At 46.0% G+C, this 14,489-nt stretch overlaps 1 protein-coding gene across 5 annotated transcripts in view; it reads left to right on the forward strand.

Moving 5' to 3' along the window:
- Positions 1-14,064, forward strand: part of ash2l (ash2 like, histone lysine methyltransferase complex subunit) — a 39,638-nt gene extending 25,574 nt beyond the window's left edge. For all 5 annotated transcript variants that reach the window (XM_068001015.1, XM_068001017.1, XM_068001019.1 and 2 more), the window contains 8 exons: positions 422-509; positions 2,494-2,711; positions 3,624-3,791; positions 6,347-6,540; positions 7,044-7,136; positions 8,719-8,817; positions 11,084-11,143; positions 12,391-14,064. In XM_068001015.1, coding sequence (XP_067857116.1) covers positions 422-509; positions 2,494-2,711; positions 3,624-3,791; positions 6,347-6,540; positions 7,044-7,136; positions 8,719-8,817; positions 11,084-11,143; positions 12,391-12,498 — 1,028 coding nt within the window. In that variant the 3' untranslated portion in view covers positions 12,499-14,064. The remainder of the gene's footprint in view (positions 1-421; positions 510-2,493; positions 2,712-3,623; positions 3,792-6,346; positions 6,541-7,043; positions 7,137-8,718; positions 8,818-11,083; positions 11,144-12,390) is intronic.
- The last annotated feature ends 425 nt before the right edge of the window (positions 14,065-14,489 follow it).

The following is a 14,489-nucleotide window of genomic DNA, read 5'->3' on the forward strand; positions in this document are numbered from 1 at the left end:
TCAACAGTAAGGCAAAAAATAAATAAATGTTTTTTTTTTTGGTTTTACTTCCAAAAACAGATGGTACTGATGGAAATGCTCATTCAGCAAGCATCTAATTTTATTCATTTGTTCTCTGTGAGATTCTGGCAGTAGCATTCTTGAAGGACAGCGTAGTGAGTAACCTAGCGCTACTGTGCTGAAATTGGTGTTGGTGTTGTCAACAATTACCCTTTTTATTTGTACTGTCCCTGTTCCCTATCCCAGGCATGTGAAGTAGACAGCCGCTTAGATCTGCGTTCTTTGTCGGGCTGGTCTGTTCTCAACCCAGGCTGAGCTTTTGTGTCCTCTGCCCTTCCCCGAGCAGTCGCTCAGCTCCAGGCATCGTTGAGAGCAGGCGGTTTAGTCCTAGATCTCTCATCTTTGCCGTTTTCTTCTCAAGGTGGCACTGTTGGAGGGAGCGGGAAAGGAAGAGGAGCGAAGCGTAAACAGGACGGCACTTCAGGGGGAACTGCAAAGAGGACCCGAAGGTGAGGGCCTTTGGTAAATGGCACAATTGGTGGGGGGGGGGGCAGAAATGAGTCCAATTGGTTGGGGGAGGGGGGCAGGAATGAGTCCAATTGGTGGGGTGGGGGGCAGGAATGAGTCCAATTGGTGGGGTGGGGGGCAGGAATGAGTCCAATTGGTGGGGTGGGGGGCAGAAATGAGTCCAATTGGTGGGGTGGGGGGCAGAAATGAGTCCAATTGGTGGGGTGGGGGGCAGAAATGAGTCCAATTGGTGGGGTGGGGGGCAGAAATGAGTCCAATTGGTGGGGTGGGGGGCAGAAATGAGTCCAATTGGTGGGGTGGGGGGCAGAAATGAGTCCAATTGGTGGGGTGGGGGGCAGAAATGAGTCCAATTGGTGGGGTGGGGGGCAGAAATGAGTCCAATTGGTGGGGTGGGGGGCAGAAATGAGTCCAATTGGTGGGGTGGGGGGCAGAAATGAGTCCAATTGGTGGGGTGGGGGGCAGAAATGAGTCCAATTGGTGGGGTGGGGGGCAGAAATGAGTCCAATTGGTGGGGTGGGGGGCAGAAATGAGTCCAATTGGTGGGGTGGGGGGCAGAAATGAGTCCAATTGGTGGGGTGGGGGGCAGAAATGAGTCCAATTGGTGGGGTGGGGGGCAGAAATGAGTCCAATTGGTGGGGTGGGGGGCAGAAATGAGTCCAATTGGTGGGGTGGGGGGCAGAAATGAGTCCAATTGGTGGGGTGGGGGGCAGAAATGAGTCCAATTGGTGGGGTGGGGGGCAGAAATGAGTCCAATTGGTGGGGTGGGGGGCAGAAATGAGTCCAATTGGTGGGGTGGGGGGCAGAAATGAGTCCAATTGGTGGGGTGGGGGGCAGAAATGAGTCCAATTGGTGGGGTGGGGGGCAGAAATGAGTCCAATTGGTGGGGTGGGGGGCAGAAATGAGTCCAATTGGTGGGGTGGGGGGCAGAAATGAGTCCAATGGCAGTTTAAGTTGGCTGGCTATGGGAGCAGAGCGGGTCATCTTCCTCTAGAGTAAATTGCAGCTTCAGTATCTGTAGTTCCCCCGTGTTAAACGCTTGAGTGATTAACAACTGTGTGATCTCATTAAAAGGTATAAAATGCTGAGGGTTTTTACAGGGTAGATGCTGAGAGGTTATTTCCCCTGGCTGGAGAGTCTAGAACTAGAGGTCATAGTCTCGAGATAAGAGTTCGGCCATTTCGGACCGAGGTGAGGAGGAATTTCTTCACTCAGGGTTGTGCATATTTGGAATTCTCTGCCCCAGAGGGCTGTGGATGCTCAGTCGTTGAATATATTGAAGACAGATCGATGGATGCTTGGACATTGATGGGAATCGAGGGATATCTGGATCGGGCAGGAAAGTGGAGTTGAGGTCGATCAGCCATGATCTGATTGAATGGTGGAGCAGGCTCGAGGGGCCGTATGGCCTACTCCTCCTATTTCTTAAGTTCTTAACTGATGTTAGAAAAGGTGCAAATTCACACAATAGTATTTGTAAGTGAGCGGACTGCATTCCTACCGAAATCCGACTCCGTTTCTCAGGGATCAGGTGGGGTGCGTCAGCACCAACTAGGTTTCACCCTCTTACAGGGTGGTGGTACCAGTGAGGAGGGAGATGGAGAGAAAGATGTGGAGGGGATCTGCTGTTTTAGGTAAGGCTGCATATGGTGACCGCACAAGCCCTGGCCAGAATGGAGCTGATTAGATAATTTCCCCAGTCAATCACGGCTGAAGTCCACGCTGCTGGAAGTAACTGGGATTGATTTTACGCGCATAATTTGTATTATGTAACTCCTCCATTCACAGCATTTTGCTGGAGAAACAATCCTGCTGTACTTTTGGTTGAGTTTGGAGACTGTGTAAATTAAAACCACAAGTCCCACCCCGCCTCAAACTCATTAGCTGACACAGCGATGTCAACATTCACTCCGCTCAAATAAACTTAAATCCCATTGGTGTCTCTTTTTCCCCCCCCCCCCCCCTCAGTGATCCGCTGTTTGCTGCACAACGCCTGCCCCCCCACGGCTACCCCCTGGAACATCCGTTCAACAAGGATGGATATCGGTATATCCTGGCTGAGCCCGATCCTCACGCTCCAGACCCGGAGAAACTTGAACTGGACTGCTGGGCTGGCAAGCCCATCCCTGGGGACCTGTACAGGGCGTGCCTGTACGAAAAGGTTCTTCTGGCACTGCACGATCGAGGTTTGTACATTCGGGGGGAGGGGTGGGGGGGGGGGGGGGGGGTTCTCAATGTCTTATTTTCACTTAGACTTTGTGCCGAGTAGACATGGAGTGGGTCAGAGAGGCTCGCAGTTGTCGCGACCTTGGTAATGTCTCTGATCGCTGCCTGGAATGGGTGAATCTTGGCACACAATTCAGAAACATGCCAGTATGCATGCATCCTTTCCAGAATTTATTGGACAGGGAAAGATGGAATCAGTGTTGGGGGCAGTTCGTTTCGTATAAGTTTGAGTTGGCCCTTGCTCATTTTACTGCAACTGAGTTGTGAGTATTTGTTCCCAATTGTTTTGTTATGTTATTTGGTGGCTCAGTTCTCACTCCAAGCCTCTCCCGAGGCTTCATAAGGAGTCGTGTCAATTATGGAGCTGTGTGCAGGGTAGAGATACGTTTCAGGCTTTTGGGTCGCAAATTTGCAGTTCTGGTCTCCATCTTACAAAATGGATATAGAGAAGGTGCAAAAAAGATTTACGAAAATGGTACCAGAACTGAGGTTATACCTAATCAGGAAAGATGGAACAGGCTGGGACTCTTTTCTCAAGAAAAGAGAAGGCTGAGGGGGGACTTAATGGAGGTCTTATAGTCACTAATAAATCCAAGAAGGAATTCAGAAATTTCTTTACCCAGAGGATGGTTAGAATGTGGAACTCTCTATCACAAGGAGTAGTTAAGGAGAATAGCATAGAGGCATTTGAGGGGAAGTTAGATAAGTTCATGAGGGAGAAAGGGATAGAAGGATATGCTAATAGTTAGATGAAGTAGGGAGGGAGGAGGCTGGTATGGACATTAACACCGACCTGGACCAGTTCGTCTGAATAGCCTGTTTCTGTGCTGTAAATTGAAACTCAGTATTAATCGGCTCTACAACTTTTCCAGCCCCTCAGCTCAAGATCTCTGACGACCGGCTGACGGTGACGGGAGAGAAAGGTTATTCCATGGTGCGAGCGTCTCACGGGATCCGTAAAGGAGGCTGGTACTTCGAGATCACTGTGGACGAAATGCCTGCGGAGACGGCCGCGAGACTTGGCTGGTCACAGCCTTTGGGTACAGCACTATTTTAAAAACCTGCGCAATGCTGTTGCAGCAAGGGAGCTTTCTGCTCGGTCTAGTCCTGTTGGAGCCCATCAGTGAGAGGTTTGGAAGGGTACCTGTTGGAGTAATCAGGCCTGGGGTCTAGTTGACAGCAACACATAAATCGTACCTTTTTTTTAATTTAAAAAAAAAAGCACTATAATGGAAAATGCTGGGAGCGTAAGAGATGATGTAGAATCCATCATCGTACAGAAGATGAGTGGCTTTACAGACAACACTTGGTCCATGTGATCTCCCGGACTGGTTTTGTTTGCCTGAGGGGGTCGGAGAGGAGTTTTCCCTTATTGGCCCTGGGTTTTTCTTCTCCCAGTAGATTGTCTGACTGCAGGGGTAGGGTAGGAAGTGTCTCGTCACGATGCTCCAGCCGTCATTCGCGTGGGGCAGGCTTGATGGACCAAACTTGTCTTTTCCTTCCTGCCATTTTCGTATATTTGTACCAGAGAGAAAACAAAACCTGCACAGATGTGAGTGACAGTGATAACACTGTCCATTAACTGTTTCGATTGGCCTTCGATAAAGCAAAGGAAATAAGTTTGTGGTTTCGACTTCAATGCCTAAAATATGGCTCAGTTGGATTACCCACACCATTTTCCATTGACTTCCTCTATTTAACTTATTTTGAAAGAAACTGGTGCTACGTGAAAGGCAGCTTTATTTTTAAAGGCTGCATACAGTTCTGGCCAGAATGGAGATGATTGAGTGAGTAATTCCCCCGTCAATCGTGCCTGGAGACCGCACTGCTGTAAGTGATTGGTTTTACGCGCATAATTTGTATGTAACTATCCTCCATTCAGTGCATTTTGTTGGAGGAATAATCCTGCTTTTATCGGGAGACTTTGCTGTAGTTTCAGTCATGAGTTCTGCTGCAGTTCGTAGAGACTCTGCTTAAATATACTCTGTTTGCTGAGTAAATAGACTTTTGGCTGTGAGTCCTGCCGTAACTCATTGGCTGAAAGTGGTGTCAATGCTCACTCCGATTTTTCAAACCTGCAGCCGACGCCGAGTGCACAATTTCCTCGCAGTTGGCTGCAGTCAGAAATATAAACATAAGAAATAGGAGCAGGAGTAGGCCATACGGCCCCTCGAGCCTGATCCGCCATTCAATAAGATCATGGCTGATCTTCGACATCAACTCCACTTTCTTGCCCTATCCCCATATCCCTTGATTCCCTCAGTGTCCAAAAAAATCTATCGATCTCGATCTTGAATATGCTCAACGACTCAGCATCCACAGCTCTCTGGGGTAGAGAATTCTAAAGATTCACAACCCTCTGAGTGAAGAAACTAGTCTTCATTTGCTCCTAAATGGCTGACCCCTTATCCTGAGACTATGCCCCCTAGTTCTAGACAGTCCAGCCAGGGGAGACAGCTTCTCAGCATCTACCCTGTCAAGCCCTCTTCGAATCTTATACGTTTCCATGCGATCACATCTCATTCTTAACTCGAGAATATAGGCTCATTCTCTCCTCATAGGACAACCCTCTCACAACAGGAATCAATCTCCTGAACCTTCGTTGCCTTGTTTGGGTGGCAACGCAGCGAGACTTGTTTTGGGGGAGGAAGGAGAACGATGCCTGAATCCAGCAGGGAAATTTTTAAAAAAAGTACCTTGAATTCAAACTGGGCTAGTTTAGCTGCTTGCAAAAGTCAGGTCACAGTTGCTGCTAAGTTTTGTTCTAAAAAGGGACGGGACATGAGATGGGTTTATCTTCAATTTCAGTTAGTTGTTTTGTCCAAACTTAAACTTGATAGCTACATTAAGAACAGCTGAAATTGCAGTAGAAAGGAGCAAGCACACACCGCTACTGATAAGTGATGTAATTCAATCAAGCGAGGGCTGATGACTTCACGAGCCATTGTCAGTTGGTTTTTCCAGTCAGCGGAATACCGAGCTATTGCCTTAAACTTGGCGCATGATTTTAAAAATGTTTAAAAATATGTATTGTACTCTTTGTTCTGGTGTAGACTTGCTTACAGTAGCCGAGATGCTGATTGTAATCAAGATGGTGGCATTCTGCAGATGTACAACGACTGCAGCACTTTTTTTTTTTGCTGGACTATAACTTGGTGTTGTAAAATTGTTTACAATTGTCAACCCCAGTCCATCACCGGCATCTCCACAGCATTTTTTTTTGGCAGTGGTTCTCATTTGACAAAGTTGTACACTGCCTATAACTTTTCTCTGGTACGGTATATACTTTTTGTTTAATTCAGAAACCCAGATAAAGGGCCACGCCCTATTAATTCAGGGGACGCAAGATTTTAAATGAGATGATGAGGTAAGTTAAATAGCAGTGGTTTGAGAATTTCAAGTTTGGCTTATGAAAGCCTGTAGCTTGGAGTAAAGGGAGAGGCAAAGTTCAAGTTTTGAAGTCCTGGGAAAGAATGAGTGACTCCAACAGAAGAATTGAGGCAGTAGGAAGACTGTATTGAATGGCATATTTGGAGTTTAGGAGATCGAAGTTCAGAGGGAAAGTTGTAATCTTTTCAAACTTTGGTCCTTCCAGGCAACCTCCAGGCGCCCTTGGGCTACGATAAGTTCAGTTACTCGTGGCGCAGTAAGAAAGGGACCAAGTTTCATCAGTCGATTGGCAGACACTACTCCGAAGGCTATGGGCAAGGAGACATCCTTGGGTTTTACCTCTATCTTCCTGAGGACACCGAGGCTGCCCGGGCACTGCCAGACACTTACAAAGACAAGGTAAGTGGAATGGGTTGTTGCAGAGCGGAGCAGATTGTGGGTTCAAGTCCCACTCCAGAGACTTGAGCGCAAAGTCTCGTCTGACACCTCAGTGCAGTCCCGAGGTCGTGAAAGGCATTATACAAATATTAGTCTTCTAAAGCTGGCCGATGAGAGCAAAGGGTCATGTTGACTGACCTTGTTACCCTCCCTGTAGTGAGCAATTGGGGGAACGCTGCGTTTCACTGTCCAGTGCGTTGCACCATGTGGGCGTGCTCATTCTAAAGCTTCTGACACGTGAAACAGTATCCATCTCTGGAAATGACTGATTATCCAACTCAAAGTAGATCTGGCATGAGTTGGAAGAAGGACCGAACTGCTCCTTAAATGCTTGCAGCTCTAGTCTCAAGTACAATGTGTAGCATTGGTCCCAAGTAATTCTGGGCCTGGGAAAAACTGAAAGAGGAAGAAGTGATTGAGTTTGTGTTCTGTGCTGTTAATGCCAGTTTTCCTTTCTGGGACAGGCTCTGATTAAATTCAAGAGCTACTTGTACTTTGAGGAGAAAGATTTTGTGGACAAAGCTGAGAAGAGCCTCAAGCCAGCGACAGGCAGCAAGGTGAGATTTCTAATCTTGTGCCCCACGCGTGTCTCTGCAGGTGCAGTCAGCCCACAGTTTCCTGTGCTCAGAGTGCCCTTTTTATCTAAATTCCCTCCTCTGTAGCTTATTTGACTGTTCAATTGTTCGAGACTGATACCATAATGGTTCATCGCCATATGACTTTATTTAGCACAAGCAAGAATCAATATATTACAGTATTTAAGCAGTAGTTTACAAAGTACAATTGAGAATTATGTTAACCTGTTGTCCTTTTCAGTTAGAAGCAGTGACCTTGTTCCCTGTTCCTTCATGCACGTGTGTTTGTTCTCGTTTACCTGCCTGGTACTTTCTTTTCTGTTGTGTGCACTTCACAAAGGCTCAGACTCCCCAGTTGTACCCAAAAAAACAGAACTGTGGCAAACATCTAACCAGGTATTTTCCAAAATACTCCCCTTAATTTACCCAATCATATAGACAACAGGTATTTGTCCAGAGGAGACAGTGCCTTGTGGGCCTCCCTTATCTCTTAGCACAATGTTCCTCAGTCCCTGCAGTTGATAAATCACTCAATTGGCCTCGAAGGTGACAGGAGTACTGACTAGCTTCAGCATTCCAATATCTGAAGGAAATGGGGTACTGTAATGTTCCTCCTTTAGTTTGCGATAACCAGATTCTCATGTCTTTAGTGTCTGCAGCTGCAGTAAGTTAATTTGGAAGCTGGTACGGTAGTTTCAGCTAAAGCTGTGACTAATTAACCCTATCGAGACTGGTTCCCCATAATATCGTAACCTATATTTCCTTACATCTCCTTCCATGAAGGTGCTGAGGTACAGTTCTTGCCATGATCCTCATGAGGCTGGACAGAGAGTGCCTGCAGACTACTTGACCTTGCTGGGGTGGGGAGTGCATCAAGGGGGTTAATCCAGGCTCGCCCTGACTCCTGTCCTCATCCAGGGCCCCCACACATGAACTTGATAGTAGGAATGCTATCGGGAATGGGAACCGTGCTCAAGCCAGCTGTAATGCCATACACCGACTTTCGCTGAGGTGACTAAAGCTGGGATCTCCTGATCAGGTAGCTCAGTGGGTAGCACTCTCGCCTCGATGTCAGAAGGTCATGGGTTCAAGTCCCACTCCAGGGGCTTGAACACAACACAGGCTGACACTCCCATGGAGTACCGAGGGAATGCTGCGCTGTCTGAGGTGGTGTCTTTCACTTGAGTCGTTACACCGAGGCCCCATCTGCTCCCTCAGGTGGATAGACAAGATGGCATGGCAGTATTTGAAGAGGTGTAGGGGGGGATTTCTTCCATGCCCGAGCCAACAATTATCCCTCAACCAGCATCACCCAAAAACAGATTGGTCATTATCAGCTTACTGTGCACAAAATGGCTGCTGTGTTTCCCTCCATCACAACTGTGACTGCATTTCAAAAGTACTTCATTGGCTGTAAAGCGCTTTGGGACGTCCAGAGGTTGAGAAAGTTCGTTCTTATCTGTTTAGCTCAGCACCACACTGGTGCATTTTACCCACTAAGTCATTGCAGAGTTATTATAGCCGATGTCTTGGTTGAATCATCAAATATATTATTTTTGATCAGATGATATTTTATAAGAATGGAGAGAATGAAGGAACTGCCTATGAAGATGTGTATGCCGGTGTGTATCATCCTGCAATATCTTTGTACAAGAACTGCACGGTGAGTACAGCTGTAGGAGTTGGAAGTGGGGCAGAACCAAGTGTTGCTGGAAGCAGCTTTTCCCCATTAATGAGTCTCCCGTTCACATTTGTGAAATAAAAATCACCACAGCCAAAAAAAGCCCCAGGTAACCAGCTGCTGACCATAGGAGTCGATAACAAAGTTGACACTTATTAAGCGTGCCGGCTACTTTGAGCAGTTCAATCCCCCGTACTTAATGATGTAGTAACAAACTTCCTGTGTTTCCTTATCACCGCTAAGAAGCCCTTTTTACATTTTCTAAAATTACATTGCTGCACTGATATTCATTCATTCAACAATCCCCAGTCAGTGTCAGGATGCGATTGATCCAAGTACTGAAGCCCGGGGCTGCTTTCATTTAACATACGAGATAGTTAATAGGTACGGACGGAAACTCGAGCTTCATACGATGCCACAGGTCGCCCTGTTTCACCTGTAGAAGAAATAGAACCCGTGTGGGGCCAGAGATAGCGGGGCTGTGCTTGTACTGCTTTAGTGGTTTAATCTTTAAAAAATCTTCTCCCCCAGCCCACTGTGTACAAAACCCAACCAACGGTTCACATTCGGAATCCTCTGGAGAGCGTCTGGGGCTAACCTTGCATTCCTATGATGTTTTTACCGTCCACAGGGCTTATAGCGGGTGAATCGCGTTAACACGATCGCCCGCTACAAGCGGTGGGGACTGCATTTCATACGACCCATGGCTTTCCTTTGAGGTGGAAAGCTTGCTGCAACGCTGTGGGGATGCTGTATGGCGGAGTACTAATACTGCGCACTACCAGCAGGGTATAGGAGTCCCATTCTGGAGCTCGGAGGAAGAGGACCAGGTGAAAGATGGGCAATACTCCAAAGGAGATTCACTGGTAGACACCTGCCTGTCACTCTCACTTGTTACCTTGATGTGGGAGATGAAGGGCAAATAAGGGGGGTAGCCAACCATTTTTTTTAAAGCAACATGAAATTCATGAAGGGTTTTCAGCAGGCAGCTGAACAGATTTTTGCACCTGCAGTGAGAATTTGTTCCAATCTGAGAATTTCAATTGATTAGTTTGCTCAATTTGAGTTATATTACATAGGATGTGCAGCACAGAAACTGGTCTGTGTTGGTGTTTATGCTCCACACGAGTCTCCTCCTCTCATTTGATGTAATGCTATCAGCATTTGGTAGGAAGAATGAGAGGAGACAATATAAAGTAAATGGTACAATTTTGAAGGGGGTGCAGGAACAGAGACACCTGGGGGTGTATGTACACAAATATTTGAAGGTGGCAAGACAAGTTGAGAAGGCTATTTTTTTAATTAAAAAAGCATATGGGATCCTGTGTTTTATTAAGAGGCCTAGAGTACAAAAGCAAGGAAGTTATTCTAAACCTTGATAAAACACTGGTTAGGCCTCAGCTGGAGTATTGTGTCCAATTATGGGCACCACACTTCAGGATGGATGTCAAGGCCTTGAGAGGATGCAGAAGAGATTTTACTAGAATGGTGCTCGGGTTGAGAGAGTTCAGTTATGTGGAGAGATTGGAGAAACTGCAGTTGTTCTCTGAACAGAGAAGGTTAAGGGGAGGTTTGATAGGGGTGTTGAAAATCATGACCTGCTTTGACAGAGTAAATAAGGAGAAACTGTTTCCAGCGGTAGAAGGGTCGGTAACCAGAGGACACAGATTTAAGGTGATCGACAAAAGAGCCAGAGGTGACGTGAGGAAACATTTTTTTACGCAGCGAGTTGTGGTGATCTGGAATGCACTGCCTGAAAGGGTAGTGGAAGCAGATTCAATAGTAAATTTCAAAAAGGAAATAGATAAATACTTGAAGGGGAAATATTTACAACGCTACGGGGAATGAGCAGGGCAATGGGACGAATTGGATCGCTCTTTCAAAGAGCCGGCATGGGCATGATGGGCTGAATGGCTGCCTCCTGTGCTGTACCTACTAGATGATGGTCTTCGATTCCTTTCTCCCTCATGTATTTATCTAGCTTCCCCTTAAATGAATCGATGCTATTCACCTCAATCACTGTGTAGAAAATTTCACATTCTAACCACTGAGTAAAAAAACATGTACAGTAGAAAGGAGGAATTGAATGGAACTTTACACTTAGTCTGTTGGGTATTTTTGTGATTAGCTCTGAAGAGGTGCTCAAGTTGGACAGTCAGTTTAATGTACAATAATATTTAGCAAACTGTTAATCAATTCAAACATCTTGTGATGAAACACAGTTAACTTTTGGGCCTGATGTCTTTAGGTGTCAATCAACTTTGGGCCAAATTTCAAGTACCCTCCAAAAGACATTCCGTTCAAACCAGTAAGTAATGCAAATTAACTTGTAACATCTCAATTCTTGTTTTATTCACTAAATGTTTTGAAAAGAGAAATACATTGTGGAAATAGAGAACTCTCGTGGTGAGGGGTGCGTCCCTATAACCTGCCTTTACTCTTGACAAACATTGTGTATTTGCAGCATTTTCTGAGGGGGCAGTGGGAGGGAGAACAGAAGAGAGATTTCCAACTGTGGCAGTTATTTTTAATTCTAAAAATGCTTTGCGCTGTCGGAGGTGCCGTCTTTTGGATGAGACATTAAACCGAGGCGCCATCTGCTCCGCCGAGGTGAATGCCCCCCTAGATCCCTCAGCATATTTGAAGGAGAGCAGGGGAGTTCTCCCCAGTGACCTGGTCAATATTTATCCCTTGACCAACATCACTTAAAACAGATTATTTGGTCATTATCACAATGCTGTTTGTGGGACCTTGCTGTGTGCAATTTGTCTGCTGCGTTTTCTACATTACAACAGTGACCACACTTCAAAAGTAATTAACTGTAAAGTACTTTGGGATGTTCTGATGTCATGCAAGTTGCAATCTAAATACAAGTTCATTCTTGTTCTTAACCAGTAGTGCTATAATGTGGCATGAATTAACCATCTGCTATATTTGTGCATGCAAGAATAATGCAGGTTTTGTGTTGGACACGTGCAAGTCTTGAACTAGCAGCAACTCTTGACTGGCATTTCTCAGCGCGCCTTAACTCAGCTCATTGTCTTGGGGCGACTGGATAGTTGTCTTCAAAATTAAAAATAAGGCGGCGCTCTCCAAATAAACCCCGCACTGTCTGGATGAATTGGGATGATCAGTGCGGCACAATGTGGTCAGATGGTTGTCGACCGCAAGGATGCTTTCACATTGAAGGTGTGCAGCTGATGGCAGACATGGTTGTCCTTCCGCTGCGACTGTGTGCGACTCACCATTCAGGGAACCGATGACATTGTGGACACACGAGAAATAAAGTTTGCCGCCTGATTGAACGTCACTAGTTTTGTTGAAGGAAGTGGGACGGTCCCATTTTGGCTCCTCCCTTTTTGTCCACTTGAGCGTGACTTGCCTATAGCGGCCAGCTCAGGCTCAAAATGTAATGGCTGGAGAAAAGTGCATAGAAGTCAGTCCCCTGTGACTGAGCCACACACCCAGCGAAACATGTAAGCTCAGAGTGCGCTATTTCAGGAGCTTCCGCCACTAATCCTAACCGTGTCCTGTTTGTCTTTGCTTAATGTGCAGATAAGTGATATGGGCTGGTACGCTGTGGTGGAGCACACGCTAGCGGATATACTTTACCACGCCGAAGGAGAGGTCGATGGGAGACGAAGCCCTCCGTGGGAGCCCTAACTCCCTTTTAACTTAAGAGAAACCCTGGGACTTCAGAAGGAGCTGAAGTAGTTGTGGGCAGCCTAAGGTTAATGGACGTGATACTTGAACCAAGAACCATTGTGTTAGGCTCATACAACGCTGGCCTCGTGTCAGAACAATTTCCATGTACTTGGGTTTAGGTAACCCTAATCATTACTGTACGACCTGATGCCATTGCCAGCAGTCTCAATACACGTGGAAGTGTCATGTACAATTGTCAAGTTCAGATCTGGTATACAAGCTCTTCTCCCCCCAACAACCCAAGCACAATCGTCTGGTCACACAAAATGACCACCTCGTGATATATTTCCTGTGTTACGAAGCTGAATCTTCAATGCCAAACAAGGAACTACGCAATTTACTTCAAGTAATGATACATTGGTATTGAATGGGTACTGTGCTTTTAAGTGCCTTGGATCGAGGACCTTGGCATTTAATAAGCATAGAAGCTGTTGCTTCATATAGTCCTGACCAGCTTACGTCACTTGACTAACTACTCAATAAAGGGGCACCAGGAGGACCGAAACCTTCAGCTCAATTCTGTATCAAAACAAACGGAAACAGGTTATTCAGAGAAGCTACACAATATTCGATAGAATGGGATTCCAAAGTGCTGGAAAAGCATCATTGCATTGTGTGGGTGGGTAGTGTTTGTGTCTGGATACTTGTGCAGGAACGGTGGGTTCACAGTCACAAAATCACGGCCAGCAAAGCCCCATCAGACAAAGTGAGGTGCACTCAAAGCAGTCTTGCATTTGAATGTCGTTATTCTGTAATAAAAGCTGGAATTAATGTCTGTATTTCATAATTGTGAAAAAGGAATAACTTTTTGATGAAATGAAATAATGCTGTGTGTTTCTGTCCTCTCTTTATTTTGGGATAAGGGACTTCAACTTGGCAAATTTCTGCTTTCACCCTCTGCTAATCCTCGTGACTCTTTCTCTCGGGTTTTTAAATCGGCTTATAGGTTTTAAGTCATTTACCTGAAGTTTTTTTTGGCCTCTTCAGTATTGTTTTCTGCCTCTAATGCCACAAAACATTTGCCCATCTTCGAGCTAAATTACTGCTCGTTATAAACGTCAGATTGTTTTTTTTGAAATCTGATTGTTGATGGATATTTGTGAGAATTTATGCCGCTCCATTTTATTTCATCCTATCGAGCAAAGTAACTTATTTCTGGGTGTAAAACGGTTCTGATGCAAGTCCGTGTTGGAATTGGGCTGCCCACTTGCCATTTCCCAGATACATTTGGGGATTGTCGCTGTTGGTTTCTCCATGTTTTTCTGTCACTTCATTCCAGGTACTCCAGCTGTTTTTATTTGAAAAGTAGGCGGTTGGGGCAAATATCAAACAATTGGAGTTGAGAAGAATGACTCTGCAAAGGGGCAGAGAAATTGATTGGCTGTGCTCATGTACGACACTCCCGACCTGTTAGTGGCAACGCAAGTGAGTATGCTCGGAGCCAAGAATGGAATAGTAACATGTCTTATTGTTTTGTATTTTATCTGTAAATAAATCTATCTGGTATTTTTAGCCTGTACACAATAGTCTGGCTCTGAGGAGAGTGGGCACCTGTGCATTTTGCAGTTAGCAATTTACTGCCATCAGGGTTGACTGTTAGACCCAGCCTACACTTCACCCAAACAACCAAGAATAACTCCTGGTTTCAAAGGGGGCAGTTGTTTACACAAGCAAAGGTGTCGGGGGAGGAAGAGGTGCCCGAACCAGAGGCAGAACGAGGGATGGTACTGCTGTCGCTAACCATGTTTTGGTCAGGCCCAGAATGTCCAAGCTCTTAACCAGTGTAAGGTCAGACGTGGTTATGGGTCTTCATGAGAACAGACAGTTTTCAGGCTAATGTGGGGAGAAATGATGGATAAGGCCCTTACACCGGTTTGATCTCGATCCAACTGTTCCATGACGTGATTCCAGTGTTCTGACCTCGACTGTCCTTCGCAACCTGCTCCAGC

This window comes from Heptranchias perlo, chromosome 20, assembly GCF_035084215.1.
Source record: "Heptranchias perlo isolate sHepPer1 chromosome 20, sHepPer1.hap1, whole genome shotgun sequence".
Taxonomy (NCBI): Eukaryota; Metazoa; Chordata; class Chondrichthyes; order Hexanchiformes; family Hexanchidae; genus Heptranchias; species Heptranchias perlo.